Source organism: Halichoerus grypus, chromosome 5 (genome assembly GCF_964656455.1).
Source record: "Halichoerus grypus chromosome 5, mHalGry1.hap1.1, whole genome shotgun sequence".
NCBI classification, from domain to species: domain Eukaryota; kingdom Metazoa; phylum Chordata; class Mammalia; order Carnivora; family Phocidae; genus Halichoerus; species Halichoerus grypus.
The window spans coordinates 172549126-172575742 of record NC_135716.1 but is presented as its reverse complement, the minus strand read 5'-3'; the positions used below and the strand labels follow the sequence as shown (position 1 = coordinate 172575742).

The 26617-nt window shown below is 59.3% G+C and overlaps 2 protein-coding genes across 6 annotated transcripts in view; both read right to left on the bottom strand.

Annotated features, from left to right (window-relative positions):
• The window catches only part of KIF17 (kinesin family member 17), a 42738-nt gene extending 30412 nt beyond the window's left edge, over window positions 1-12326 (bottom strand). For both annotated transcript variants that reach the window (XM_078073705.1, XM_078073706.1), the window contains exons 1-4: window positions 12096-12326; window positions 6230-6376; window positions 5117-5218; window positions 119-308 (exon numbers count right to left, since the gene is read on the bottom strand). In XM_078073705.1, the coding sequence (XP_077929831.1) occupies window positions 119-308; window positions 5117-5218; window positions 6230-6376; window positions 12096-12326 (670 nt within the window). The remainder of the gene's footprint in view (window positions 1-118; window positions 309-5116; window positions 5219-6229; window positions 6377-12095) is intronic.
• Window positions 12327-13429: 1103 nt separating this feature from the next.
• Window positions 13430-26617, bottom strand: SH2D5 (SH2 domain containing 5). Of its 4 annotated transcripts, none has more exons than XM_036099117.2 (10): window positions 26257-26615; window positions 21520-21648; window positions 21082-21165; window positions 20540-20614; window positions 19415-19561; window positions 17907-18155; window positions 17570-17744; window positions 17118-17226; window positions 16482-16641; window positions 13430-15669 (listed from the first exon to the last, which is right to left on the bottom strand). In XM_036099117.2, exons 1-10 carry the CDS (start codon window positions 26308-26310, stop codon window positions 15466-15468), a joined length of 1386 nt encoding a protein of 461 aa, XP_035955010.1. In that variant the 5' UTR covers window positions 26311-26615; the 3' UTR covers window positions 13430-15465. The 4 variants fall into 4 exon arrangements, with proteins under 4 accessions (XP_035955010.1, XP_035955011.1, XP_035955012.1 ...); XM_036099118.2 differs by having other exon boundaries at window positions 21082-21162; window positions 26257-26614; XM_036099119.2 differs by lacking the exon at window positions 26257-26615 and adding an exon at window positions 25601-25676.

Genomic DNA, 26617 nt, shown 5'->3' with positions numbered 1-26617 from the left:
TGGCCTCCAGGCAGTTCGAGCATCTTCTCCCAGTTTCAGATGGGGCCCCCGAGGCCCCGGGAGGTGAAGGGTCTCAGCGCCCAGCTCCGGCTCCCCCGCCCCCACCAGCCCCACGTACCCACGGCGTAGATCTCGATGCTGATGGTGAAGATGGAGTGGGAGCGGGAAGAGTCCTTGTTCATCAGCGTGTAGCCCACCGAGCGGTTCTTCCAGCCCGTCTCCATGATGTGCTCGCACTGGGCCACGTTGTGCACCGTGTGCATGGAGAGCCCCTTCACGTACACCCCCTTCTCCGGGTGCTCCTTCAGCTGTGGGCAGGAGGGACGGGTCAGAGCCGGGTGGGGGCAGGGATCCCCAAGGAACCCAGTGAAGGGCCCAGTTCAGGCCCCCTCCGCCCTCCTGCAGTGCAGGGTGGCACCTCAAGGTCCCTGCAACAGGCAGGGGCTTTGTTCCAGGTGGAACCAGCCTCAAACCCACCCCACCTCTTCCTTGTTGTGGGACCTTGAGCCAGTAACTTAACCTCCCCGGGCCTCAGTTTCCACATCTGTAAAATGGGTATGAGATACGCGTCTCTTAGGGATGTGGTGGGGATTCTGTCAAATAAGGCCCATCCAAGGCTTGGCACAGGGCCTGGCACCGGGCAAGTGCTCCATAACGCCAGGCGCTGTCCTCATTATTGGTGGTGGTGCGATTATTACGAAGGGCCTTTCTAGACTGGGAGCTTCAGCTTCCAGGGGCTGACCCTGTAGCCACCCGAGGGCTCTGAAAGCTGCTCTTTTGCCCGGTCGACAGGGCCTCTGATCGCCTCTCTGCTCTGGCTCCAGGGAAATAGGAACGTTCCCAGGCCCTTGGATCGTGGCCGGCAAAGGGCTATTTGCTGCCCAGAACTCCCACTGGCCCGCAGCTCAAACCAGCCTCCAGGCGTCAGCGTGATGGCAGCGAGTAAATTAATTTATCTGACTGCTCCCTGCTTGCTCTTCAGGCAGCCAAGTTGTTTTGTTGCTGACACAGAGCTGTGAAATGCAATATTTTTCAAGTGTGAGGAAATAAAACCACTCTGGCGAGAGCAGAATGAATTAGGACAAGTCCCCTCCCTGCTGGTCTGAGCCACAGAAGGCTCCGGTGCTTCAGGCAGCTTCGGGGTCCCACGTGGGGCCGGGCCGCTGCTGCGTGGGGTGGGGGGTGGGCACACAGGCTCGCCCTATCTGCTCGAGTGCGGAGAAACCCCCAGGCCCAGACTGAAGGACTGGGCTTCCCAGAACAGAAAAGCAACCGAGGCACAGACTGGGAAGGGATTTGCTGAAGGTCACAGAGCTATTACTATCAGGGAAGCTGTGGGGTCCCAGGCGATGGAAGACTCCAGAAGCAGAGTATGGAGAGGCTGGAGCATCCCACAGAAACTGAAGTTTGAAATGACAAAGGGCTGACCTTGACCTAGGACGTGGGGGTGAGGATGGAGCACCAAGGCCAGAAGCAGGAGACCTTGTAGAGGGTGGTTGAAGCCCGTCTGAAATGCTCTGGTAGTGCCCTCTGGCTCCCATCACCAGGCCCCGGGGGCCTGGGCTGCCGCCTGCTGTGACCTCGGCCTGGGCCCTGGGCCCTGGGGAGTGAGCGGTTGATCCAGCCTCTGGGGGAGCAGCAGGCTCCTAGTCTCCTAGTCGGGCAGCCCTCCAGGGTTAGAGACCTGGCTCTGCCCCTTGCTGGTTGGAGAAGTCAATTTGCCTCTCTTCGTCCTGGTTCCCTCTTCTGTCAGATGATGATAAATTCTATTTCTGCAAGACCACTATGAGGACTGAGAAGAGGATGGAGCTAAAAGCCAGTCCAGTGGGTACGCAGAGGGGTGCCACCAGCACAGGGCACGGGGGCGGGGGGTGAGCCTTCAAGTAGGGAAGCCACTGCCCTATTTGTAGGCCTCAGCCCTGCTCTCCCAGGGAGGCTCTGAGTGCCCGAGTAACTGCTCCTCCCTGAGACCCAGCCCGGAGCCTGGGCACCATGGCAACGGCTGGGATGCTGGGATGCGGCCAGCGAGGGGCAGATGCCCCCAGGGAGGAGGGGCTCCTGACACGGGACCCCAGTACACTGAGAGGTGGTGAGGGCCTCACCTCCACCGCCCAGCGTGGGCTGCCTCCATGAGGGTGGTTGGTGGTGATGGTTGAGGGAGGGAGTGAAACTCTGCCTCCCCAAATCCCTCACCCGGCTGATCTACTCACCACTAATCACCAAAACCTTCAGGCCCTGTGTTAAGCACGGGTTCAGAGCCCGTGCTGTGGGGCCTGGACACCTGGATTCAAATCCAGCCTCACCCTTTCCTGACTGTGTGCCTGGCGGCTGGTCTTACCCAGGTGCATTGCCTCAGTTTCCTCCTCTGTAATAAAGGATCAGAGCAGCACCTCCTCCTAAGGTTGTTCTGAGGTTCCCAGGAGCAACCATCTGCGCCTTCTCCAGGGGACAGCGGGTCACACACACACACCCCCCCCTTGCACCGGCGGCAGGGAGTGTCTCGGAGGGCACCTGTCACTGGCAGCCCCCGCCCCCCCCCCCCAGGCAGCCTGACTCACCAAGCCTGAGGCCTGGGGCCCACATGGGGCAGGGGCACAGCTGCTGGCCCTCAGGGCCTGGGTAATGGAGGCCATTCTAGAGTCCTGGGTGTGGAAGGAGGGGAGAAGGGCCCCCTGCTGCCCCAGTGCAGGTTGGCGGGGGTGGGGGTGGGGACCCTGATCCCCCAGGCTGGCCTTTTGGGACTGACACGTGGGAGCAACGTCCTGTGCCTTCCTCCCCACCCCACCTTTTCCCCGTCTGGGGGCTGAGCTATGACTCAGCTGCTCCAGCTCCAGGATAGAGAAGACAGTAGAAAGACTCCAGGTGGGCGGCTGGAGGTTCCTGCATAGAACGAGCAAAGCGCTGCTGTGTTTGTCAGGAGCTGAGGAGGAGGTGCCAGGCCGCGGCCCCGTCGGGATGGGGCCTGGGAGGAAGGGAGGTCACACACCCGTGGGGACCCGCTGTAGCACATGGCCTGGCGCCTGGCACCCGGAGGTCATCCCAGTCTTTGCTGCATGATGGATGCACCTCCCTTGGCCGGAACCCCACTACTGGCCCCGAGGCAGTCTCTATATTGCTGACCCCAAAAAATTCTGGCAGGGAAGCACCTGACCATTCAGATCCCACAAGGTCTGGTACCAATACCGTTACCAGTAATTAGCTGTGTGGCCTTGGCCACGTCCCTTCCCTTCCCTGGGACTCAGTTTCCTCATCTGTACTAGGAAAGGGCCGACTAGAAGCTCTCAAGGGTTTTTCCAGCTCAAATTCTTAGGGATTTTTCCATAGTATGGCCAGAACAAACACATTTTTAAAGACAGCTGCTCCCTGGGGTCTGATCTGTTCACTTGGATCAAAGAGTGGTCGCAGGTCAGAGAGGAACTCACAGACCCCACGGGTGAACCCAGGGCCAGTGGGGGGGGGGTGGTCAGGGGACAAGTAGGAGGCTCAAGCTGAATAGGGGGACTGGGGGGACCCAGGTGATTCCGACATCCTGTCCAATCTAGAGGTCACCGGGGGTGAGGAGGGCCGGGAGGCATCGGCGGCAGCCCCTTCACCTGGTTCTGCCCCCCTTCCCGTGGCTGTCAAGGCATGTGCCCTGGGGAGACTCAAGCAGTTTGTCACAGAAAATGTCCAACCCTGGGGATTCCCGGGTGGCTCAGTCTGTTGATAGCTGATGGTTGAGCGTCCAACTCTTGATTTTCAGCTCAGGGTCATGAGATCAAGCCCCGTGCTGGGCTCCGTGCTCAGCGCAGAGTCTGCTTGGGATTCTTTCCCTCTTCCTCCCCCTCCGTCTCTGCCCCTCCCTGCACTAGCACACGCTCTATTTCATTCATTCATTCATTCATTCATTCGTTCATTTAAAAAACCTTTTTTAAAAAAGAAAGAAAATGTCCAACCCTGCCTCTGTGGCTTCCTAGCCTCAGGCAAGTCACATTCTCTCAGACAATTTCACCCATAAAATGGGAATCTCCATGGCAACCTTGGGGGTGACGCTCCAACTCGGGCATTCTGACTCTGAAGGAGGTGGGCCTCTTGGTTGCTTGGTCAGGTAAGAAGCATGGGAGTCGGGCAGCCCCCGGCATTCTGGCCACAGGATGGCTTCAGCCCCCCCCCTCCCCCACCCCTGTGCGGGCCCCTCCCCCTTGGCCCTGACCTGGCCCACCCAGCATTTAAGGAGTCCCAGAGAGGACACATAATCCAGGCCTCACACTCAGGCCTAGACCTGGGTCCAACCTTGCCACCAACTGGCTGTCTGGTCCTGGCAGGTCACTTGACCTCGCTGGGCTCCCCAAAGGGTCAGCCAAGTCCTGCCTGTCTTGTGTGACCCCCTCACAGCAGCACGCTGAATGCCTTCTGTGCTTTGGGCTCTGCGAGCGGCTCATCCTCACCGCCCTCTTCAGTCCTCACTTTATAAGGGTCAGGTCACCGGTCCTTGGGCGCCCTGCACCAGACCCCTTGCAAAGGGGAACAAAGTCCCAGAATCTGAGGCCACGAACAGCCATGAAATGGGATGGTTGAGATTCAGGACCTTGAAGTCAAACAGACCTGGGTTCAAGTCCAGTTTTGGCCACACACATAGACAAGTGAATTAACCTAAGCGTGCCTTCCCACACTGGGAGACTGGGGACAGCAGCTACCCAACAGGATCGCTGGGACTAGTAATAAGATCATGTGCCTAAAGCAGTCAGTAAATCGTGCTCAATAAATGATAATCATAATCACCGTCTTTCTAGCTTTTTGGGCCCTTAGAGATTTTCAAAGTAATATTTTTAGAAGTGGAACCCATTTTTCAAATGAAATCTATCACAAGACGCCATCTACTTCACCAGATATAGGTGGCATGACCCCAGGTGAGGTCCAGTCCCCCACTGTGTGGTCGGGGGTAGGCCGGTGAGCCCCTCCCCTGCAACAAGCACTCTGAGAATCCTCCAAAATTCAAGTTCAAAAGTCCCCACTCTAGTCTGAACCGGTGCATGTGCCCCCAGGATACCTTCCCCGTGCTTCTGAGGGAGCTCCTCCCGATGCCAACCTCCACCCTTCCCCTGCCCCTCCCTGCCCCGGCCACGTCCGCGCCCACCTCCAGCTTCTGCTTGGTGTCAGCCCCCAGAAGGTCACGGACATCTTCATTGTAGATCTCCAGGTAGGAGGCCCGGACCAGGAACTTGGTATTCTCTGCACACTGCAGGGCGTGGACAGGGACAGCAAAGAAGCCTGCCAACGCTGGCCCTGTCGCCTTCCCCCTCTGCAGCCAGGACGTCACGGAAGGACATCGCGGCAGGAGAGGTGACGACATCAAGGGGAGGGGAGTCCCCAACCCTCCTGGCCCTGCCCGCCTGCCTGGTCAGCCGCCCGCCCCTCCTCTCCAGCTCGGTGGGCCCCCCGGGCTCCTCTGATTGCATAATTCTCATATTGCTACTGTCGCATGCTCTCTCCACAGCCTCAGGGGAAACGAAATGAGAGAGGCCTCCCCCTTACTCAGGTAGGGAAACTGAGGCCACAGGTAAGGACCAAGCACTGGTTATGGTCTGATCTCTCCTTGTCGCAAATGTTCCTGGTGGGGGGGCACCAAAATGAGTCCTGGGAGCAGGTACGGTAGGCTCTGCGGCTGACCGGGGTCGCAGTCCCCACCCTGCCATTTCCCTGATGCAGGAATCTCTGCTCATGGCCAGGGGTGACCACCGGAGCAATTCTCACCTGTAGCTGAGACCTCATCGGTCTTGCCCAGCATAGAAGGGCAATAAGCCTGGGCTTCCCTATCTCAAAAATGGGGACAGTGGTGACCTCCCGGGGCCAGGGTGGGGGTTGCAATGATGCAAAGGGCTTTGCACTAGGCCTGGTCTGTAGCAGCTGCTTAATAAAAAAGAGAGGCTCTGATCGTTACAACCGCTTCTCGGGCCGGTGCTCTGGGTCATCGGGTCCGCGTGGGACAGCAAGTGCAATGCTAAAGTCCAAAAATGGCAGGAGAAAAGCATGGAACTGGGAGGCAGAATTTTCTCAATGTGAAGTTCTCCCACCCCCTTTCGGAAACCAGAGCCTGCCTCTGCTCGTGTGTGTCGGGTCACAGCAGGCTCCCACAGGCTCAGAGTCCTCGCTGTAGGGCACCGGCGCTCCGGGACCCATCGCCCGAACGTCCAGGGGGGCCCCCAGACCCTTCCCGCCGGCGCTCCCCTTCCCGCCGCGAGGCCCCTACCTGGACACTCTCGAAAACGTGCTCGAAGGCCCTGGGGATGATGCCTCTCTGCGAAGATGGGTCCGGCAGGCCCTGCATGGTAAAGGACTTCCCGCTGCCCGTCTGGCCATAAGCGAAGATGGTGCCATTGTAGCCCTCAGTGACACCCTGCGTGGGGGGACCACAACCCCGGTTGTCAGGCTGGCCAGCCCGGTGGCACTTGGGGCCCCTCCCCGGCTCGTCCACCATGATGGCACCTGGCCGGCAGGAGGTGCAGAGATGAGTAAGTCCCAGCTGTGTCCCCAAGGAGCTCACCTCCTGGTGGGGAGACTGACACACACAAGTGATCCTCATACGAGGCAAGTGCAGGTGTCCAGGGAGCGGGCAAGGAGAGGGGGTGCAAGGGGGGCATCACAGAGCCTCCTGGGTAGGGCGGACAGAGTGGGGGAGCTAAAAGGTGGCTCGGGGTTCTGACAGGTGTCAGGAAGAGGACAGCCTTCCAGGCTGACGGGGTGCAGAGGGGTCAGAGGCTGAGGGCAGGTAGAGCAGGGAGGAGGGGAGAGAAGGAAAGAAGGAAACCAGGAGCAGCCCTAAAGTCAGTCTTCATTCATGGACACATTTATTCTTTCCATAGGCATGGGCACCACGCTCCAGCCGGGACACAGGGATGAACAAGGTGCGACCCCAGTCCCTGCCCTTGCAGAGCTCATGAGCTCATTGATTCTAGAACTCAGCATGGGGGAGGGGGGAGCCTGTGTCAGCACAGGAGAGCTGCTCCCAGGCCCCGAGGGCCCACCTGGCATCTACGCCCAGCGACACTGCAAAGACCCATCCTGTGGACCACCGTGGGGCTCGGGATCCCCAGGGACCGCTGCTGAAGGAGGCCCAAAGTCACAATTCACAGCTTCTCTGAGGACTACGCCTCATTTTTATGGGCAGAACTGGACGAACACCTCTCCTTTGTCCAAGGAAGCCCTGACCACTGTGTGGGTTCCTGCACCTCATCAGAGGGTGGGGGGCTGCACACAGGGACAGCCCCCTGCGGGGGGGAGGGGTAGGCAAGGGCAGCCTGATCACCTGCTGGGCTCCTCAGAGCCGGGGACACCTGCAGCCCCGGTGATCAACATGATGCAGGGCCCAGAGTATCAGTGTCACCGAAACCCAAAGAAGGTATTCTACACAAAAATAGAGACTGCTTCACTGTCAGGTAGGGTAGCCACGAGCCATACTAGAAATGGGCTCAGTGAGACTGAGAAACTGAATTTATTTGATCTGATTTTAGTGCATTTACACTTAACTGAACCAGTACAAAATGTTTTTCCATTAAACATCACTTTACTTTTTGTTTCATTTCATTTTAACTGTTGACCCTTTAGCATCTGCATGGAGACATGCTACAATGTAAAACACATAGCTGATTTCAAAGACTTTGCATGAAGAAAGAATGAAAAATATCTCACTGTTACTATACAATGACAACATTTATTAGTATGTTTTCTTGAAATAATATTTTGGATATACTGGGTTAAACAGAATCTATTATTATTTTTTTTAAAGATTTTATTTATTTATTTGAGAGAGAGAGAATGAGAGACAGAGAGCATGAGAGGGAGGAGGGTCAGAGGGAGAAGCAGACTCCCTGCCAAGCAGGGAGCCCGATGCGGGACTCGATCCCGGGACTCCAGGATCATGACCTGAGCTGAAGGCAGTCGCTTAACCAACTGAGCCACCCAGGCACCCAACAGAATCTATTATTAAAGCTAATTTCCCTTTATTTCCTTTCCCTTTCTAAAATGCTCAGTAGGTTGAGCGTCTGACTCTTGGTTTAGGCTCAGGTCAGGATCTCAGGGTCGTGAGATCGAGCCCCGCATGGGGGCTCCGTGCTGGGCGTGGAGGCTGCTTAAGATTCTCTCTCTCCCTCTCCCACTGCCCTTCACCCCTGCTTACGCTCTCTCTAAAAAATAAAAAATAAAAATTTTAAAAAAATTAAGTTAAAAATTAAAAAAGTCACACCTATCACAAATCATATTATATAAAACAACAAATATCTTAATAAAATAAAATAAAATGTGGTTACTAGAACATTTAAATTAAGTACATGGCTCACATTACATTTGTATTGGAAATCATTGCTCCAGAGCTGTGCTGTTCAATGTGGCGGCCACTAGCCACATGTAATTATTCAAATTTAACTTGATTTTATTTTATTTATTTATTTTTAAAGATTTTATTTATTTATTTGACAGAGAGAGACACAGCGAGAGAGGGAACACAAGCAGGGGGAGTGGGAGAGGGAGAAGCAGGCTTCCCGCGGAGTAGGGAGCCCGATGCGGGGCTTGATCCCAGGACCCCAGGATCATGACCCGAGCCGAAGGCAGACGCCCAACCGACTGAGCCACCCAGGCGTCCCAATTCAGCTTGATTTTAAACAAAATTAAAATTCAGTCCTTCAGTAGCACTAGCCTCAGTTCAAGGGCTCACCTGCCACCGATGGCCAGGGGTAGCCCCGATACAGAACATTTCCACCACTGCAGAAAGTTCTACAGAACAGCATTGTTCTGGAGTGAAGCAGAAAACAATTTTATGTGCATTTTTAAGGCAAAACAGAAGATTTCAAAAAGGTCTCACCCATCAAGTGATGCCTCCAGATCTTCAAGGGACGAGCTTGCCCGTGGAATGGGTCCTAAATGTGGGCCACTCTGTACCTCCACCCCAGGTTCTGCACGTCTCCCCACTCTAGTACTAACCAGCGGACTTGCAGGAAATCAACTGCTAACAGACTCTTTAACTTGCTGTCGTCCTCACCTGTAATTCCCATGAAACTGCATTACAGGTTGGATGTGCTAAGTATTTTTCCTACTTTACATTAAACACATAACTATTGCAACTGAAATAAAAAGCATCTGTCCCGGGGCACCTGGGTGGCTCCGTCGGTCAAGCGTCCAACTCCTGATTTCAGCTCAGGTCCTGATCTCCAGGTCTTGGGACTGAGCCCCACATCGGGTTCTGTGCTCAGCAGGGAGTCTGCTTCTCTCCCTCTGCCCCACCCCCTGCTTGCATTTCTCTCTCTCTCTCTCTCTGAAATCAATAAACCTTAAAAAAATGTTTTAAGAGCATCTGTCTTATATTGCCTCATGTCCCCCTTCTGCCCCTTCCCAAGCAAACCGCTGAATATCCCATCCAGGGACCGAATCCTATGGCTTCTACTGCATTGACGTCTGGGCATCGTAGAAACCACAGTACCTGGCCCGTGTGTGGGCTGGGGGCAGCTCATCAGGGGCAAATCTAAGGCCATGGGTGTGAAGCCGGGAGAAGGGGCAGATGGCAAAGTCGCCGGCTGGGAAAGAGCCCGTGGACCAGGCGGCGGGCCAGGTGCGGAGGTGAGGAGCTCCCGTGAGAATGTGCTGAGTGGGCAGAAGGGTGGGTCTGGGGTGGGCAGCACTCAGGAAAGCCAAAGAGATCAGCCAGCGTCGGAGAAGATCAGGAATAGGGACTGGATTTGAGGGCTGGAGAAGCAGGAAAGAAAAGGGCAAGAAGGGGCGGTCAGAAGTGCTGGGGGCTTTGTGCAATAGGGACCCAAAGGCAAGGGCCTGGACAGGAGGCCCCGTGGAGGTGGCAGAAGCCCTGGGAGAGCCCGGAAGCGGGCTCAGAGCCCCGAAGGGCAGACACACGGCCCCCTGGCCCTAACGGTGCAGCTGCTCCTGGCTCAGAGCCACCTGAGCTGTGCTTTGCGTGCTGCTCATTTAATGGGAGGCAGCAGGATGGAGCAGGGGACCAGGCACTGTGCTGGGTATCAAAACCACCCCAATTCATTCTGTGATACTCCTGACCTCAGTTTCCCCACCAGGGATGAGGACTGCAGCTCTATACATGTCCACAGAGTCAAATGTAGGCCTCCACCTGGAAGGCCCTTTCCTCCACCTTCTTACCTACTCCTCTCATTCTTGAGGTCTCAACTTAAACCTCACCACTTTCAGGAAGCCCTCCCAGCCTTCCCCTCCCTTCCCATGCCCTCCAAGCCCAGGTTCTCTAGCTGCCAACGTGCCCCAGGCTTTTCCTCCTCTTCATCACCTTAGATTGTAGCTATTAGCTTAGCTGCTCCTCCCCCTGACCATGAGCTCACAGAGGGCAGAGCCTATGACTCCTTCAGGGCTGTGCTCCCCAAGCTGAGGACGGGCCTGGTGTGGAGCTGCTACTTGCTACCCGAGTAGATGAAGGAATGAAAACGAGCTGCTGTCGTGTTGAATGCGAGGCTCTGGGGGATGTCCAGAGGGAGGCAGGTGTCTGGCAGAGAATCCCAAGTAGTGGGGGAACTCAGGACAGGAGGGAGAGCCAGAGGGGAGATGTGATAGAGCCACTGTGTCCTTAGTGTCTCCCACCCTGGGCTGGGGTTTCCTGAGGACCCTGATGAGGGAAGCGTGCTCAGGGGATTGCTTCCAGGATGAGGCAGGGACCCATGAACAAGGCCAAGGAGGACTCAATCTTGGAATCTTTAAATCTCTAAGGGGCCAATCCTGGACAAGGGAGCAGAGGAGGTCTGTAGGGCCTCAGGGACAGAGCCACGGCAGGTGGCTGAAAGAGACGCTGACTCTGGCTCACCATGCAGAACGGTCTTCTAGGAGCCAAGAAGCAAAGGGGAAAGGGGCTGCTTTGGGAAGAGTGAACTCCTGCCACTGGGTGGACATTCGAGGACCCAATGGGGGGGGGTGACCAGACACAACCCTTCAGGTCCCTTCCAGCCTGGGAGTGCCGGACAACAGAAGGACGGCCTGGCCATCCCCAGCATCTGGGACCACAACCTAGGGGAGAGCTGCCCTCATCCCCCGGGCATCATTTCCATCGGGCCCTGACCACTGGGGAGTTCTGGGCTTCAGAACCAACACTTCAACGCTCTCAAGGGCTTTGACTGAGCCTCGGTAGAAGAGATGGGGCAGCCAAAGGAGGTGCTCTGAAGGATGTTAACTGGCCTGCCAGCGAAAACAACAAAGGTTCTAAAGTGCATTTTGGAAACACTGGGTTCAGGAAGTCAAATCAGTTCCTTTCCTGCAGGACTCCCCAGAGCCTCGGGTATCTTAATGTGCCCTGTGAAGCTTCATGTGAGGGAGGGCGTATGCAGCATTTCCCAAACTTTTCCTTTTTTCCTGGGACAACCTGTGACATCTCACTTAACTAGTGACTCGTTGAACAGTTGGGGAGATGCTGGTAGAAAGGAAGAGCCCTTGGCCAGAAGACATGAGGCGTACCTCCCGCCACTCCTCTGCTAGAAACCTACCATGGGAGTTTGGGCAAGTTTCCCTCTTCTGGGCCTCAGTCTCCCCATCTGTGAAATGTACAAGCGACCTAGTGTGAGTGCTCCTGAAAGCAAAAGCCCTATAAAGGGTGACAAACTGGTGTTGCTTCTTTGTTCCTAAACCGCTGAGAAGATGATGATGGGCTAGACCAAAGCTAAACGGTTTCCATTCCTCCCAGACAAAGGCAGAAGGAGGGAAGCAGAGATCTTTGTATGAGGGGGGATGAGAGAGGATTCTGAATGCTGAGGGGAGAAAGCAGAGGCCACAGCCTGGGAAGAGGAGGAGGTGGTGGCTGGGGGAAGTGGCTAGAGCGTTTAGAGAAGTCCTCAAGTTCTCAGATGATGGTGGAGGGCAAGTAGTCTTGGAGACTGGAGTCCTTGTGGGCAGGGGGCTGGAAGGGGTGGGGGCGAGGGCCAGCTCTGGCCTTGCGGACAGTGGACACTGGAACGTGGACGTTGTAGGTGGGTTCCAGCTGCCTCCTGCCTAAACCAAAGACTTCAGCCCAACCTGTTGGTGTCCACCTACTTCCTCCAGAAGGCCGTTCCCGCCCAGCTCGGGGACAATGCTGTCCCTTCAGGCCCCCCGGGCGCCCTCACCTCCACCAGCGGGTAGGCGATCTCGTTGTAGATCTGTTCGGTGAAGTGGTCCATGTAGTAGGCGCCGTCGAAGGTGAACTGCTTGGGCGGCTCGTTGGCGGCGCCCGGGTTCTGGATGAAGCACTGGCCGCGCGCGGAGTCCACCGTCACCACAGGCTGGCAGTTCAGCTCCCGCTCCCGCTGGTTCATGGGGCGGCAGCGCACCACCACCTTCACCGACTCCGAGGCCATGGCGCCGCGGCGGGGGTCCCCAGGGCGCGGCCCGACGTGGGCGGCGCGGCCGGGACACGGGACGGCCGGGCTTAGGGGGCGGGGCCAGCCCCGGGCGCGGGGGGCGGGGCCTCGCGGCGGGGGCGGGGCCGCGGTCGCGGCGGGCGGCCGGGACTCCTCGGGGGGCGCCCCGAGAGGAGGAGGGGCGCGGCGGGGTGGGGGGTCGCAGGACCGGAGCCGGGGCCGCCGCCTCCTCCCGCGCCCGGGCTCGCCCGTCCCTGAGGCCCGGCCCGGGGAGGAGGCAGTGGGGGGGGATCCGCGCTGCAGGCGCCGCCGCAGGACCCGAGCCCCGGAGCCTCCCCAGCCGCCCGCGGGCACGCGCGCCGCCGCGGCGTTCGCGGTTGCCGGGCAACGCCCGTGGCGTCACAGCCGGCGGCTCCCGGGGTGGGGGGGCAGGGGGGTCGGCGCGTTCTCTGCACCCCGCGGCTGGGAGAGTCGCGCAGGAGCGTCCCCTAGCTGTTGGCTGGCCGGGGCGGCCCGCTTCGCGGGAGCGTCAGCTCTCTCCTCTAATCCCCACTGCCCAGTTCAGAGAGGTTAAGCAATTTGCCCGAGGTTGCCCAGCTAGGACGGGGAGAGATACAGGAGTCAGGGCCTCACCCGGTAGTTAAGAGACCTACTGAGGCGACAGGGACCTTGCTGCCTTTTATCCACATCCCTCTACTGACTCAGGGGAGGGCTGCCTCCGACAGAGCAAAGCGTCCTTCTAATGCCGCCCTCATTTTTTCTAAGACGCAGGTTAAAAAACAAAACCAAACTATTTGTGAGAGCCAAAGTCTTTTGGCCGGAGAGGTTGCCAGGCCAATATCCCCCCCGCGCAGCCCAAGTCCCTCCAGCCAGAATAGCGGCTGTCATTTTCCTGCAGGAAATACCTACTGAAGGTTTTAACAGAAGAGATATGATTTGAATAAATCTACCTACCCTGTTCCTTCAGGTCATCCTGAGCCCCTGAGAACAGGATCCCTCTGGTTCACCATTCAGCACCAGCTGAAGTTATGGTTGGCAAACCAAGATAGGCAAACTGGACAAAGACCTTGCCTTTCAAAGGAAAAGTCTGTACTAGACAATCCGAAGAAATGCATTTTATTTGTTTCAAGTCCACACAGTAAGGAGAGCTGGTTACCCAGGTGGAACAAAGAGAAAACTGATCTATGATTAAGACATTGAAGCATCTGCACACGTGGGTCAAAAACCTTGCCCTATGCATACCACGTGATGAATACTGTGTGACAATGTTAAAGTGCTTTGAGAACATTCCTGATACCTCGTCCACATGGAGGATGTGCTCAACAAAACCCATCTCTCACAGAGGTAGGCTTTGGCCTCAGCCCGGGCCACTCACCAGGTCTTAAACGTGTGTCTCGGGTGCTGTAATTCTGGACACGGGATCGGCAAACCCCTCTCCTTGTGAGGGAAATGCGAGACCAGGCCTCCCACGAGGGACCATGCGTCCTGGTGGAAATGGCTGTAAATTGAGTCCCAGTCCCCCCTCCAATTCAGTGTAAACTCAGCGCTGTGGTTCTGGTGAGAACCCCCAAAGGACAGCCGCCTCCCACCCCTGCTATCCCGTGATGAGAGTGACACGGTCCCCAGCCCAGACCACTTCCTGGGCAGGCGGTTGTAAGCTGGGAAGCCCAGGCCTGACCTCCTGAGGAGCCTCCCTTCTTTCTCTTCCATCAGGGCTGCCCTCTCCCTCCCAGGAGTCAGAAATCCGTCATGTTCAAGGCACAGAACAGTCACATCCCACTCCCAGATGCGGGAGAGGGCAGCCCCCACATTCGTGACTCGCCCTCTGCCTCAGGAATAGAAGTTCCTCCAAAGTGAACTTGTGCCCTAAATAATTCGGTATTCATGTCCATCTTTCGAGCTTACTTATTAGAAAGGGGCGGGGTACCTGGACCTGTCAGTCACTGCAGGGCCAGTGCCTTAGGCCAGAGTCATTTCCCTGTACCCCCCCTGCCCGCTGAGGCCAAGGCCCCTCTGGCAGGGCCCACATCGGATCCACCTTTGGATGGTTCTGCTCTGACCCCATCGCCAGTGGGGCAGGCCTGGTGAAGCAGCCCCTGACAACCATGGCCAGCGCCACGTTATGGGAAGTGGACCAGAATCAGGTGGCTTCCCAGGCAGCCCCTAAACCCAGACTGGCCTGCAGGATGAGTTGAATAGGACCCGGGCCACCCCTGTACACCTGTGGCTCACTGCTGGCCCCTCCCAGTCAAATGGACAAAGGAAATGAACCTGTGTGTGTGTGTGTGCGTGCGCCTTGGTGGTCCTCGGCGGCGTGGGGGCAGGAATCACAACCCTGTGGATTTGACTGCAGACAACCCAGCCTTTCTAAGCAGCACAGAGATTCTTTGCCCCGTGGGCTCACGTCCCTTCTATTCACAGATGTCCACCTGGGTGCGGGCTTGGTGGGGGGGCGTGGCTCTTTGTCCATCCCGCCCTTCTGTGCCCTCCTAAGCCTCATTCCTATGAACAGAATTCATAGAATTCGGTGGAAGACTCCCTTAACGTCAGATGCTTTGAGACACGGGCTGTGCTCTGTCAGCCTGGGTGCAGCTCAGCCCAGCCACTGTGACCATCAGCTCCTCCAAGTTCTGTTTCTCTCCTGGACAGAGTGGCTCGCCCCCAGGTCCTCGCCCATGGTGAGAACTCACTCCTGCCTTTCCAGACACCTCCCCCTCATGTGCCTGGCTACCTCTGGGTACTCTCGGGAGACTCCTGGTCAGGGCCCCAAGGCCTGGCCTCCTTAGGAGAGGGCCACATCCCTCATGAACAAACCTTCCTGCGCCCCTCAGAAAGCTCCCCGCCTAGGAGTAAAGTGAAGCCCAGAGACAAGCTTCCAAAGTCACCCAGCAAGTGAATGGAAGCCTGGAGCTCCGCCTGCCCCTCCTCCAATCTCGGCAGGCCCCATGTCTCGTGAGAAGCCCCCAGCGATCCCCAATGTCAGGGCTCCCCCCTACCACAGTCAGTGAAGTGATGGAAGACTGGTCCAAGGGTCAGAGTGACTGGATGGAACTGGTGACCAGCAGGGTGGCAGAAGGGCAGGGCGGCCTGTTGAGGTCCAGGACCCAGGGTGAGGTAGGTCCAGGGGGTGAGCCTCCTAGCCCAGGCCCTGCAGCTCTGCCTCTGACTTGGCATGGCCAAGAGGCCGCAGTGTCCGGGGGGGTCTGCCCTCGGACCCGCAGTCCTGATCTTCGTAGCTGGGGTTCAGATGGCCCATGTCCAGGGAGCAGAAGAGGCTGCGCTCGGTCCCAGCGTGATGCTCCACCAGGGCCTCCAGGCTGGCAAACTCGGCAGGCAGGTGCTAGGGCGGAAAGGGCTGAAGCTCCAGCTTCCCCTCCCCCATGGCTCCACTCTGGGCACCCGCCACCCCCTCAAAAGGGATCTTGCCCCACTTCAGAAGGGAGAAAATTCGAGCTCAGAGAGGTCACCGTCCTGCTCACGGCAGAGCCAGACACTGTCTCCTCTCTTTCTCTCTTGCCAGCCTGGACAGGACTGAGCCATTCAGCCTGTAATAAGGGCGCACATCCAGTCCCTGGAAACCTGTGGTCAGGCCAAGACTCCAGATCTGGAAGCCGGGAGGCTGGGTGAGCTTAGGCCCGCGCCTGCCCGCTCTCAGTCAGTTTCCAGCTCTGCTAGAAGATGGGCTAGGGTGTGGGAAAGCCACTTTTAAAAGCTGGGATTCCTATAGAAATGGGAGGCATGACCTGGGCCCAAGACTCTGGGGGCGCCTGGGTGGCTCCCATGGCTAAGCGGCTGCCTTCGGCTCGGGTCATGATCTCAGGGTCCTGGGATCGAGTCCCCGCCGACTCCCTGCTCAGTGGGGAGTCTGCTTCTCCCTCTCCCTCTGCTGCCCCCCCCCATTGTGCTCGCTCACTCTCTATCAAATAATTAAATAAAATCTTAAAAAAAAAAAGCCCCCTCTGGAGACCCGAGGGCGGGGCCAGCAGGGCCAGTGACAAACTAGATGAAGAGTTAGTTAAATAAGGGGTGTGGCCAGAGAGAGCCAGTGGGGTACCGTGATGAGGCGAGTGGGTTCCGGACCCCTGGTCAGAAAGGGCGGGGCTTGCGGGCCAGGGGCGGGGCCGGGGCGGGGCAGGCTGCCCGCTCGCTCACCTCCACGCAGTAGCGGCCCAGGTGGTTCCGGAAGACCTGGTGGGGTACCACACCGCACTGTGTCCGCACCGACAGGCACCACTGGCCACTGGCGCCGGGCTCGGGCCACAGCAGGAAGGCCCCAAGCACGTCTCTCCGCAGCAGGGCGAGGGCGCTGGGCCTGGGAGGGCAGCGGGGAGAGGCTGAGGGCGGGACCCCGGCCTCACGTCGCTCCCCTGGGCGATGGCATAACCAGAAACGGTGCCTGACCCAGAGTAGGCCCTCCGCCAAGGGAAGCTTTTAGACTTCCTTCCTAAGGGGCGTCTAAGGGGCCCTTGACAGCTGACTGCTTCAAGACCCAACCCCGAGAGTTTTGAAGAGCTGGCGGTTAGGAAGCGGCTGCCCTGTGACAGACGAGGTGCTGAGAGCTTTGCCTGAATGACCCCATCCGATCCTCTCCACAGGCCTGTGATTATCCCCATTTCACATTTGAGAAAACAGGCCCGGTGGGGGAAGCCCCTGGCCCGGGGCCACCAAGGTCAGGATGGCTCTGCCCTTGCACAGGAAGGTGCACACGTCAGGACCCTGGGGGAGCCCAGAGTCCATTCCTCTGCCCACCCGAGGGGCTGCGCACCAGCCAGGCCAGGCCCCTCCTACCTGGAGATGCCAGCAAAGGCCCAGATGTTCTCCGTCAGGCTGCCCTCGCTCTCCACCAGGCACGAGGGGCCACCAGGCCCCCGGGGCCACGCCTCCCACGCGGCAGGAACTGTGGAGACCACCCAGGGGTCAGAGGGAGAGAGGCCGTCCCCTCCGGAGCCCAGGCCGCCCCAGCGCTCCAGACCCCATCCCGGCCATGCTTGTCTCCTCCCCGGGTCTCCCCCCCGCACAGATACATCCGCGCGCGGCACAGCCCACGCACACCTGCTCACCCGCTGGAGCACGTCCCCAGCTCTCCGATCACCCAGGCAAGCCCCCAGGCGTGCAGACCTTGGATGCACACTCACGTGGACACGGGCATATCCACACACAGGCCCAGCCCTCCGACTCACAAGGGCGCACCCCGGCCTGCACCCCTGCAACCACGCGGCGGGCGAGCCCCTGCGACTCACAGGCCTCCCGAGCGGACAGCTGCAGCTGAGTCTCGTAGGTGCAGCCTCGGTAAGCCCCAGAGCGGATCACCTTGCTGCGAATGGCCTTCTTGCGCACCAGCGTGGGCGAGCAGTAAGGATTCCCCAGGCAGGCATGGCGGGTGCCCCCGCGGCCTTCTGACTCTGGCAGCTCCTTCTAAGGCACCAAGAGGGGCCCCCAGGGGCAGGCAGACTCAGGCCCATGTCAGGTCAGGCAAAGCCCCTTCCCGCTGATGTGCCGCCTTCCCCTCCCATGACCCCCAAACCCTCGCCCAGTTCCCTTGTCCACTGCCCACTCCCTGGCTGGGGTGCAGCGTACCCCACCGCCCGCAGGCCCCTCTGCTGGCAGCCGCCGGAAGGAGACCAGTGCGTGCACATTCTGTGAGAGCTGATCACGGCTGAAGGGTTCCCGTACTAGGCCAGGAGGGCCCCCAGGGCTGGACAGTGGTTTCACGGGCATGTCCCCTGCAGACCCCAGGCAGGGCTCAGGCTGTGCCCGCTGCTCAGGGTGCTGCAAGAGGTAAGCGAGCTGGAAGGATCGGCAGAGCAGCAGGTGCAGGGTCTGGACCTAGGGGGGAGGAAGGGGCTGGCTCAGGTAGGACAGGTTTCCTGGGGGACTCCTTAGACATCAACCCACTCACCATTAGGGCACGCACCCCTTGGCTTGGGATCCTCTTCCCCATTCTTCCTGGGAAAACTCCCACTCATCCCTCAGAACACCACCATGCAGTCCTCCCTACCAGCTTCCTTTGTTCATTTAACAGATCCTGAGCATCTGCTTTGTTCCAGACAGCATGCTTAGAGCTGGGAATACATAGGCTACATGCACTCCTGCCCCTGGGTTGACTACCCGACCCTATGTCCGCGCCCTTTTAGAGCAGTGGCTATGAGCCCAGACCCTCCAGTCCCGCAACCTGGGATCCAGTCCCAGCTCTGTCACTTAGGGGCTGCTGTGTGACTCTGGGCAGAGCTTGGCACCTCCGGGCCTCAGTTTCCCCATCCCCACTTCCCTGTGCTCTTTAGCGAAGTGGAGCACAGAGAGCTCCCAGCAAAAGCCCACTGCTCCGGGGCCAGTATGTTCTACCCCAAACACACATTATCCAGCCCCAACATGTTGGAACCGTGAGCTTTGGAAGATCAAGGGCAATGTCTCAGCCACCTGTCCTTCCAGGAGCCCGCACAGAGCTTGAGATACAGGGTAACGGCAAATGTTGCTAGATGGCACCGAGCCCAGCCTCCTCTGGCCACACGGTTGGCTGCCAAGGCTCTGCTGTTCGTGGTGGTCGTACTGCCTTTGACTTCTGGGATCTACCCACTCACCCACTAACCCCATGGGGCCACGCACCAGAGCAGTTCAAGACCTGGCCCCAGTTTCTGCTGTCAAAGAATTCCATTGTCTGTGATTAGGGACAGACCGATGATAGAGTGTGTTTCATGTCCCGGGACCTCAGAAGGAAGAGTGGTCCAGAGGACTCCAGGTAGGTTTCAGAGACACATGCGCTGGCCTTGAAGGGCAAGCTGGAACTTGCCAGAAGCGGAAGGGAATTCCAGGCCAAGAGACAGCATGAGCAAAGGCCTGGCACTGTGACCATCCAATTTCTAAGCACATGGCCTGATCCCCATTTCCAGGCCCTGGAGAATGGTGAGGCCACTAACCTGCTTTTGTGGAGTCCTCAGTGGGCAGAGCCACAGAAGGATCCGTTGGGGCAAGGAGTGCCTGTCTGGAGGGGACTCCGGCCAGCTTAGCTGAGCCCTCCAAGGTCTTGGTCCCCGGAGCCCATGCTGACGCACAGCACACCCCCAACCCCAGCCCTGTGCCCCAGATACCTCTCCAGGCTGGCAGCCCACAAAGAGGTGGCAGAAGAGCTTGCTGGCCGGGCTCTGGGGGTTTCGGGCCATGAAGGCAAACTGGCAGTCAGCTGGGCACCAGGTAGAGTAGAGGATGCGCCTCAGAGCGTGAGCCATCAGGAGCACCTGGGGAGGAGTGGGCAGGACGGCCTCCATCAGACCCGCCGCGTGGCCTGCAGCTGCGGGCCCAGTGGGTGCTAGCCCTGTGGGCCCCACACACCTGCTGGCTGGCCTCCGGGGCCTGCTCTCCAGCCTGGGTGCCCAGCTTAGGGCCCCCCCGCCTCGCCCCATGGCTTCTGGGGGAAGGACTCTTCCCTCCTTCCATGCCTGCCTAAGCCCTACTTCAAATGGGAACCCTCATCCTTCACATGGCCTCCCAGCTCGGTCCCTTGCTCCCCACTGCTAACCTGCTGGCTGGGATTGCCGCCCCCCTCCCCCCATGCTATGGCACTGAGCGGCAAAGTGCTCACGGCCTGCAGGGTCACGGGGAAAGGCAGTGGCAGTGGGCCCTGGGGTGCATGCCTGGTCTCTGGAGGCAGATGACCAGGGTTTGAATCTGGCTCTCTGGGTGACTTGGGCAGGTAAGCACAGTCCTCTGAGCCCTTGTGACACTTACTGAGTGGGGACGGTGCCCCCTCTGATGGGGTTGTGGGTGGGGGTCAGTGAGACCTCGTGCAAATGGCCCAGGACCTGACCCCGGGGCCCCCGCAATGCACACCTCTGGGACACGATTCGCACCAGTCTTAGGAGACTGGCCCCGGGGTTGTGGGGTACACAGTCTGGCACAAGGTTAGTGTTCAGCACACAGCCCCCCGGCCAACCCTGGGCAGGCCTACCCAGAGGCCCGGGGCCTGCAGAAACCTGGGGCTGATGGTCCTGACACTCAGGCCAGGAGGTAGCGCCTGGAGATTTTGGAGGGCCGGGGCTGGGGGTGAGAAACCGTTGCCAAGCTGAGGGTCGGGCCCTTGGAGAGAGGACGTCCAAAGGCCCAGAGCAGGCTGGGGAGGCAGGGACTCTCGAGGGGTGGCGCAGGGTCGGGTGCATTCTGAGGGAGGAGGACACCGGTCCTCTCCAGTCCTCACCTGCACCCACACAGGCTCCTACCTCGCCTTCCCCACTGTAGATCTTGAGGCCCTGAAGGCTGAATTTCAGGATGACGGCCCGGCGTCGGGGACAATCCTAGGTGGGAGAGAGTTGGTCGGGGGCAGGCATTACCTTCCAGGCCCTGCCCTGCCCTGCCTTAGGACCGGTCACCACAGGCTGGTCAGCCAACTCCACGCTGGCTGCCAAGGGACTGGGCCCTGCAGAGTGGACTCCCCAGGAGCTGGGGAGGTGTGGATGGGGCCTGGCAGACCACCCCTCAGCCAGGGCCTTAGCTGGCCATGTTATGACCATCCCCCACATCTCCCATCTGTGGCTTCCACCCATGGGGCAGGTCATGACTGCCCAAGGGAAGGGGTCCCAGGGCATAAGGGACACGGCTTCAGGTGCCTGGGTGTGGCCCTCGCTGGGCCCACTTCTCAGAATGGCTTTGGTTCCGCCCCTCCCTGGGCCTCACCCGCTCCATCTCTATGATGGCCTGACCTTCCCAGGCTGTGATCCCTGCCAGGGACAGGCACGTGCCACCCCAGCCCCCAGCTCCCTACCTTCAGTGCCCACAGCTGTTGTTGCACGAGCCACACACTCTCCTGGGTGTCCAGGTCGTCCACCGGGAAGGAGCCCACATACTGCTTGGGGGTGTGGTGAGGGCGGGAGGGAGGCAGGGCAGTCAGGACCATGGCTCCTGATCCAGTCCTCCAGATTCCGCCCCTGCCCCCCCCCCCCACACTCTGCTCTGTTGGGTAAGCTGTGGACAGTGACAGAGCACTGGACTTGGGGTCTAGCAGGCTCTGCTGCCTTCCCAGCAGGTGGCCTCGGTCAAGTCTCTTTGCCCCTCTGAGGCCCCATCTCCTCATCTGGGCACACACACACATTCTCGAGTCTGGGGCCGGGAGGGAAGACAGGAAGAGCTCCTCCCCACCCCCCAGGACCTGCACTCAGTCCCGGCCCACCAGAGCACACCCCACGGGGGCGGCCCCACCCACCTGGGCGAACTTGGTGATGCACCTGGGCCGGTGAGGGGCAGGGCCGCAGTCGGAGGCCCTCCGGCCCCCTGCCCCGGCCCTCTGCATGGCCCCCAGGGTGCCCGGCTTCGAGCTCCGCGGGATAGGAGGCTGCAAAGGGCAGGGGAGAAAGGATGGCTCCTGGGCGCTCGAGCCGCACTGCTCCCCCTCAGAGGCCAGTGAGCTCCTTCATCCCGCAAATCCTTCCTGAGCCCTTGCTGTGTGCCAGGCAATGGCCAGGGCACTGCGGACACAGGGAATACGCAGCCCAGAACAAAACGACAGACTCCCTCCTGCCCTCGGGGAGCCAACAGGCTTGTGTGGAAGGACACTGAACGAATCAGTCAGTAAGACAGGGCATATGCTAGATGGTGACAAAGGAGAGAGGAGGCGGCGAGATGCAGGCTGGGGGTTGCTACAGCGAGGAAGGCCTCACTGAGGAGTGAGCTTTGGGGAAAGAGCTGAAGGGAGGGGTGTGGCAGGCCACCTCTGTGCTCTGGCCTGGGCCTGCCCCGGGGTGCAAGTAGGGGCGAGAGCCACGTAACGAGCCTGCACAAAGTGCCAGGGGAAGCGGGGCAGCCTGGGAAGGTACCACCTGAGAGGAGGGGTATGACACTGCCAGAACAGTCTGCAGAGGAGCCCCTGGGTAGACCTTACCAGAAGAGCGGGCCAGAGCCAGGTTGGGATCAGCCTTAAATGTCACACCAAGGGAATTTAGGCTGTGCCCTGTGGGCAGTGGGGAGCCATAGCAGGTTCCAGGGCAGGAGCTCTGTGCTCTATGGAGTGGCCCATGAGCTGGATGCCCTGAGCTGCTGAGGCTGGGGACATGCTTCACAGGCCCTGGCTCATTCGGCCAGCCTGACTGAAGGCCCCAGGGGGCTGAGGAGCCCTGCCCCCCAACCCAGCCCAGGTTTTGGTCTTTTGTGGGGCCCCTTTCCCAGATCCACTAGTGGAGGAGAGAAGGAAACCTCTCTTACTAGACTGTCCTCAAGGACAGGGATAGCGCTCACTCCCCATTAGAGCTCATGACCACAGCTGGTGCACAGTGAACGTGGAAGCAAGGCATCTTGAGAAAGAATGGCTGATTGCCTCTGCCTGGGTCCCCCATGACTCAGCTCCCTCAGTCCCTCCTGGGGCCAACTTAGACCCCACCTCCATCCCCCATCCTGCCTGGCTACTCACCAGACTACTTACAATCACTGCACTTTGGATCAGAGAGATCTGGGTCCAAATGCTGTATGACTTTGGGCAAACGGCCCCACCTCTCTGAGCCTCCATGTCCTCATCCCCAAACCTGGGATCATGTGAGGGCTCTAGAACAGAATGGAGGAGCAGGAGGGACGCTTCACAGGCACACATGGAGGATGGGGGGACCCCAAAGCCTGCTGTTCAGGAGGGAGCTTGGGAGGACAGCAAGGTCAGACGACTTTCAGGGCCCTCCTTACACAGAAAGACAGGAAGACCTCCCAGTCAAGGAGAGCGAGGCAGAAGGAGAGGCCTGCCTGGGAGCCAGGATTCCTCCAGGAGAAAGCAGGTATCAGGGCGCTGGGTAGGAAATGGGTGTGTCCTGGGGGTGCTCGCCCCACCTTCCTGCAGGTGCTCAGGAACTGACACTCCCAGCCCCAAGAGCCCAGGAACGGCCCCTACCTCTGCCCGCCCAGAACTTCAGCCCCAGGTTCGGCCAGGGTGGGGGCGACAGCCACCCACTACATTCTGGGAGCAACCCCCTATGTTCAGTGAGTGGCCAGAGCCAGAAGAGCCAGAAATAAGGGCTGCATGGTCCCCTGGATGCCCTCCTGGATCCCCCCCTCCTGTACCCTCTTCCCTCCTGCTTCTCTGGCCTCGCACCCTCCACTTTTTGATCCTGATCATTTCTCACATCATGTCCATTGCCTATTAAAAACCATAGTTTTTTTGGGTCCATTTTATGTTTAAATACAACAAAGTTAGACATGTAACTGGCACAAAAGCTATGTGGCCGCTGTTCCAGGCATGGAGATGGGGCTTCCAGGGAACTCACCTCTTGACTTCCTTATCACATTATGGGCTGGGATGCCCTGGACGGCGGAGGAAAAAAGACCAAACCACAAATGGGGCAAAAGGGAGCGAGGGAAAGAGGAGAGGCTGAAAGGCAGCCAGCAGACGTGGGAACAGAGAAGCGAAGACAAAATAATAGATAAAGGAGGGGTGGGAGGAGGGAGAGATGAGGAGCACATCTCCCATCCTGCCTGTGCCGCCACAGGCCCTCAGACACCTCGGGTAGAAGACAGCAAAGAGCCGCGCGGGTCCTCAGGCACACTCACGTTCTCTCTCACACATGCCGAGACAGCTGTGTCTCGGGCTGCGAACCGCCTCCTCCCTCCAGATCCAGAGCGGCAGCTTTCTTGGGGACACTCCACTGTCCAGAGAGTGGGGGTGGGGAGCACCCCCCCACCATCACCTGATCCTTCCCCCATCCCCCAAGAAACTGGAAGTTTCTCTCTTCCTCTCCCTCCCTCCCGGTGCATGTCAGCCCCAGGCCAGGATCTGAGGGCTGCCCAAGGGATGAGTGACGGTACCAGGCTCACCCTAACCCCAGAAACAGACCTGGGAACTCGTTCTGGACACAAACACCCACTTATCTCTTTGGAGCACACTTGTTTTTCCAAGGTTTTACACAGGAACCTGGCTGCGCCAGCACCTTTCTAGGGGGACACCTTTGGAATGAGGCTGGGGCTCTTCTTTTGCTCCTCTGAGAATTTCCAGGTGGTCCTGCTTAGAGACAGGGTACTGGATGGGTTGACTTGCCTTGAGGGTCAAGGGTAGAAGCCCTCTACTACACTGCACCATAGCTGAATTGAGTCATGGGGGGGGGCACCTTTATAGCATCCTGGGAGACCACTCAGCCTGGACTCTGGGCTTAGCAAAGTGTAGCTCAGAGGGGTGAAGCCACTTGCTCAAAGTCACACAGCATAAGGGAGAGTTGGGAAGCAAACCTGGGTCTCTGGGGGCTCTTCCCCTAGGCCATGGCAGTGTCCTCCTGCCCAGACTCCTCTCCCAAGTAAACAGGGTGTCCACCATGGGAGCCTGGCAAATCCCAGTCTATCCAGCTGCCGGGAACACCTCAGGTGCTGGGGGCTGATCTTATCAGCGAAACAGCTGCTTTCTCAGTCTGATGGCCTCCCTGCCCAGATGGTCTGGGGCTGCCAGAGCCACTCTGGTCACCTGCCCCACCTCCACTACCTTTGGCTCAGCCACACAGAAGAGCCTGCTCCCCTGTCCAGACACACTCCTCCTGCCCTAGGCCACCAGGTGGGAGGGGACTGGACCAAGCAGCCAGAGGTCAAGATCAACATCATGGATTGTGAGGTCCACAAAACCTCTCAGCCTCCATTTCCTCACCTGTAAAGTGGGGATAGTAATAGCAGTTGCCTCCTGTGGCTGCTCATTTATCCACTCCTCTGACAATATTCCACCCGCCAACCATGTGCGCGGTGAACAAAACCAAGTCCCAGCCCTCGGGGAGCTCCCAAGCAGGGCTGGGGGGACGGTACTGGAAATCGACATTTCAGGGGGGCTTAAGTGATTTGGAGAAAGATATAGTAGGGTGAGGAGGATCCGTGATGTGTGTGTGTGTGTGGAGGGGTGCTATTTAATACAGGCTGGTCGAGGATGGCCTCTCCGAGCAGACGACAGGGAGCGGAAAGTGCTGTTTTCAGAAGGCACGGCCGGGGCCAGCGCCCGGGCGGCACGGAGCGCTCCCCCGCGTGGGTCACTAGTCCTGCTATTATTGTCACTCCTGTGGAGCGCGGCCAGGGCTTTGGGCTGACGGTCCCCGGCCCGGGGCAGAGAAACTCCCCGGAACGATCGAGGGGATGAGCGAGGCAGGACGCTGGCGGAGGGACGGTGGAGGTGACGGCGGAGGTGATGGACGGCCACGGTGGCGGTGGCGGTGATAGAGGAAAGCGGCCGAGATGCTCCTCCCCAAGCGAGACCTCCTCCCACCTCCGCGCCCGGGGACCGAGCCCCGCTCCCGGCGATCCGCCGGCCCCGGCCCCTGCCCGGCTCCCCCGCGCGCACTCACCGCGGCCGCCGTGTCTCGAGAACCGTCGCCGCAGCTCCGCGCTGCACCCCCGGCGCGCCCTGCGCGTCTCCACCGCCCGCCCCCCGGCACCCCCCGCCCCCCGGCGCCCCCCACGTGTCCGCGGGAACCAGCACCCTGTATCACCTGGCGGCGGCGCCCGACCCTTGCCCGCCAATCGGCGCCCGCGGAGCCGCTCCGATCGGGAGCACCGCCCAATCAGCGGCCGCGAGGGGCCCTGGCACCGCCCCCGCCTGCTCGCGCCGCGGCGCTCCGCCTTAAAGGGTCTGAAGGGTCGTTCCTGCCCACCGCGGGCCTCTCTTCTCGGGCTCAGTGCCCAGGGCCTCGCTGACGGTTCCCTCTTTGAGGAGACCTTCCCCTCCTGCCCCCTAGTTAGCTCCTCCTCCTCCAAGCGACAGCTCCAGCACCTCCTCCTCCGGGAAGCCTTCCTAGACCACCAGTGACTCCACCCCCTGCAGAGCCCTCGCGACTCTCGCCGGTCACCCCACTCCTCTTACTAGAGTGCGAGCGGCACTGATCAGGAGGGGCCTCCATCCCCAGTGCGCAGGACAGAGCCTAGTTCTTTCAGTGATTGTCGTCTCGACGAGTGAGTGAATGCGCTCAGGACCCGGCCTGCAGGGCAACCGGACCAGTCTCACCTTTCCTTCCCTCAGCCTCGGATGGTAGTGGGGGTCGCCCATCCTCTTCCTCATCCTCTTCCCGCCGGGCCGGTTTCCTAGGAGGATCCGAGTCTGCCCAGCTCGGCGTGAACGTTGGTCCCTGCACAGGGGCCGTGACCCTATCTTTCGGGTTTGCAGGGAAATCCACTTAGATGGGGGAAAACTGATGTGCAGATCCAGCCTGAGTGTCAGCTACAGCTGTGTGGAAAGCATTTTTGTTCCCATCAGGCCAGGCACCTTGTAGGTGCCAAAAAATACATTGCAAACCCGATTCAGCTCAGCCTTTGGTATGTATGGGAAGCGTGAGTTGCGCAGAGAGGAAACACCAGAAACTGCGCAC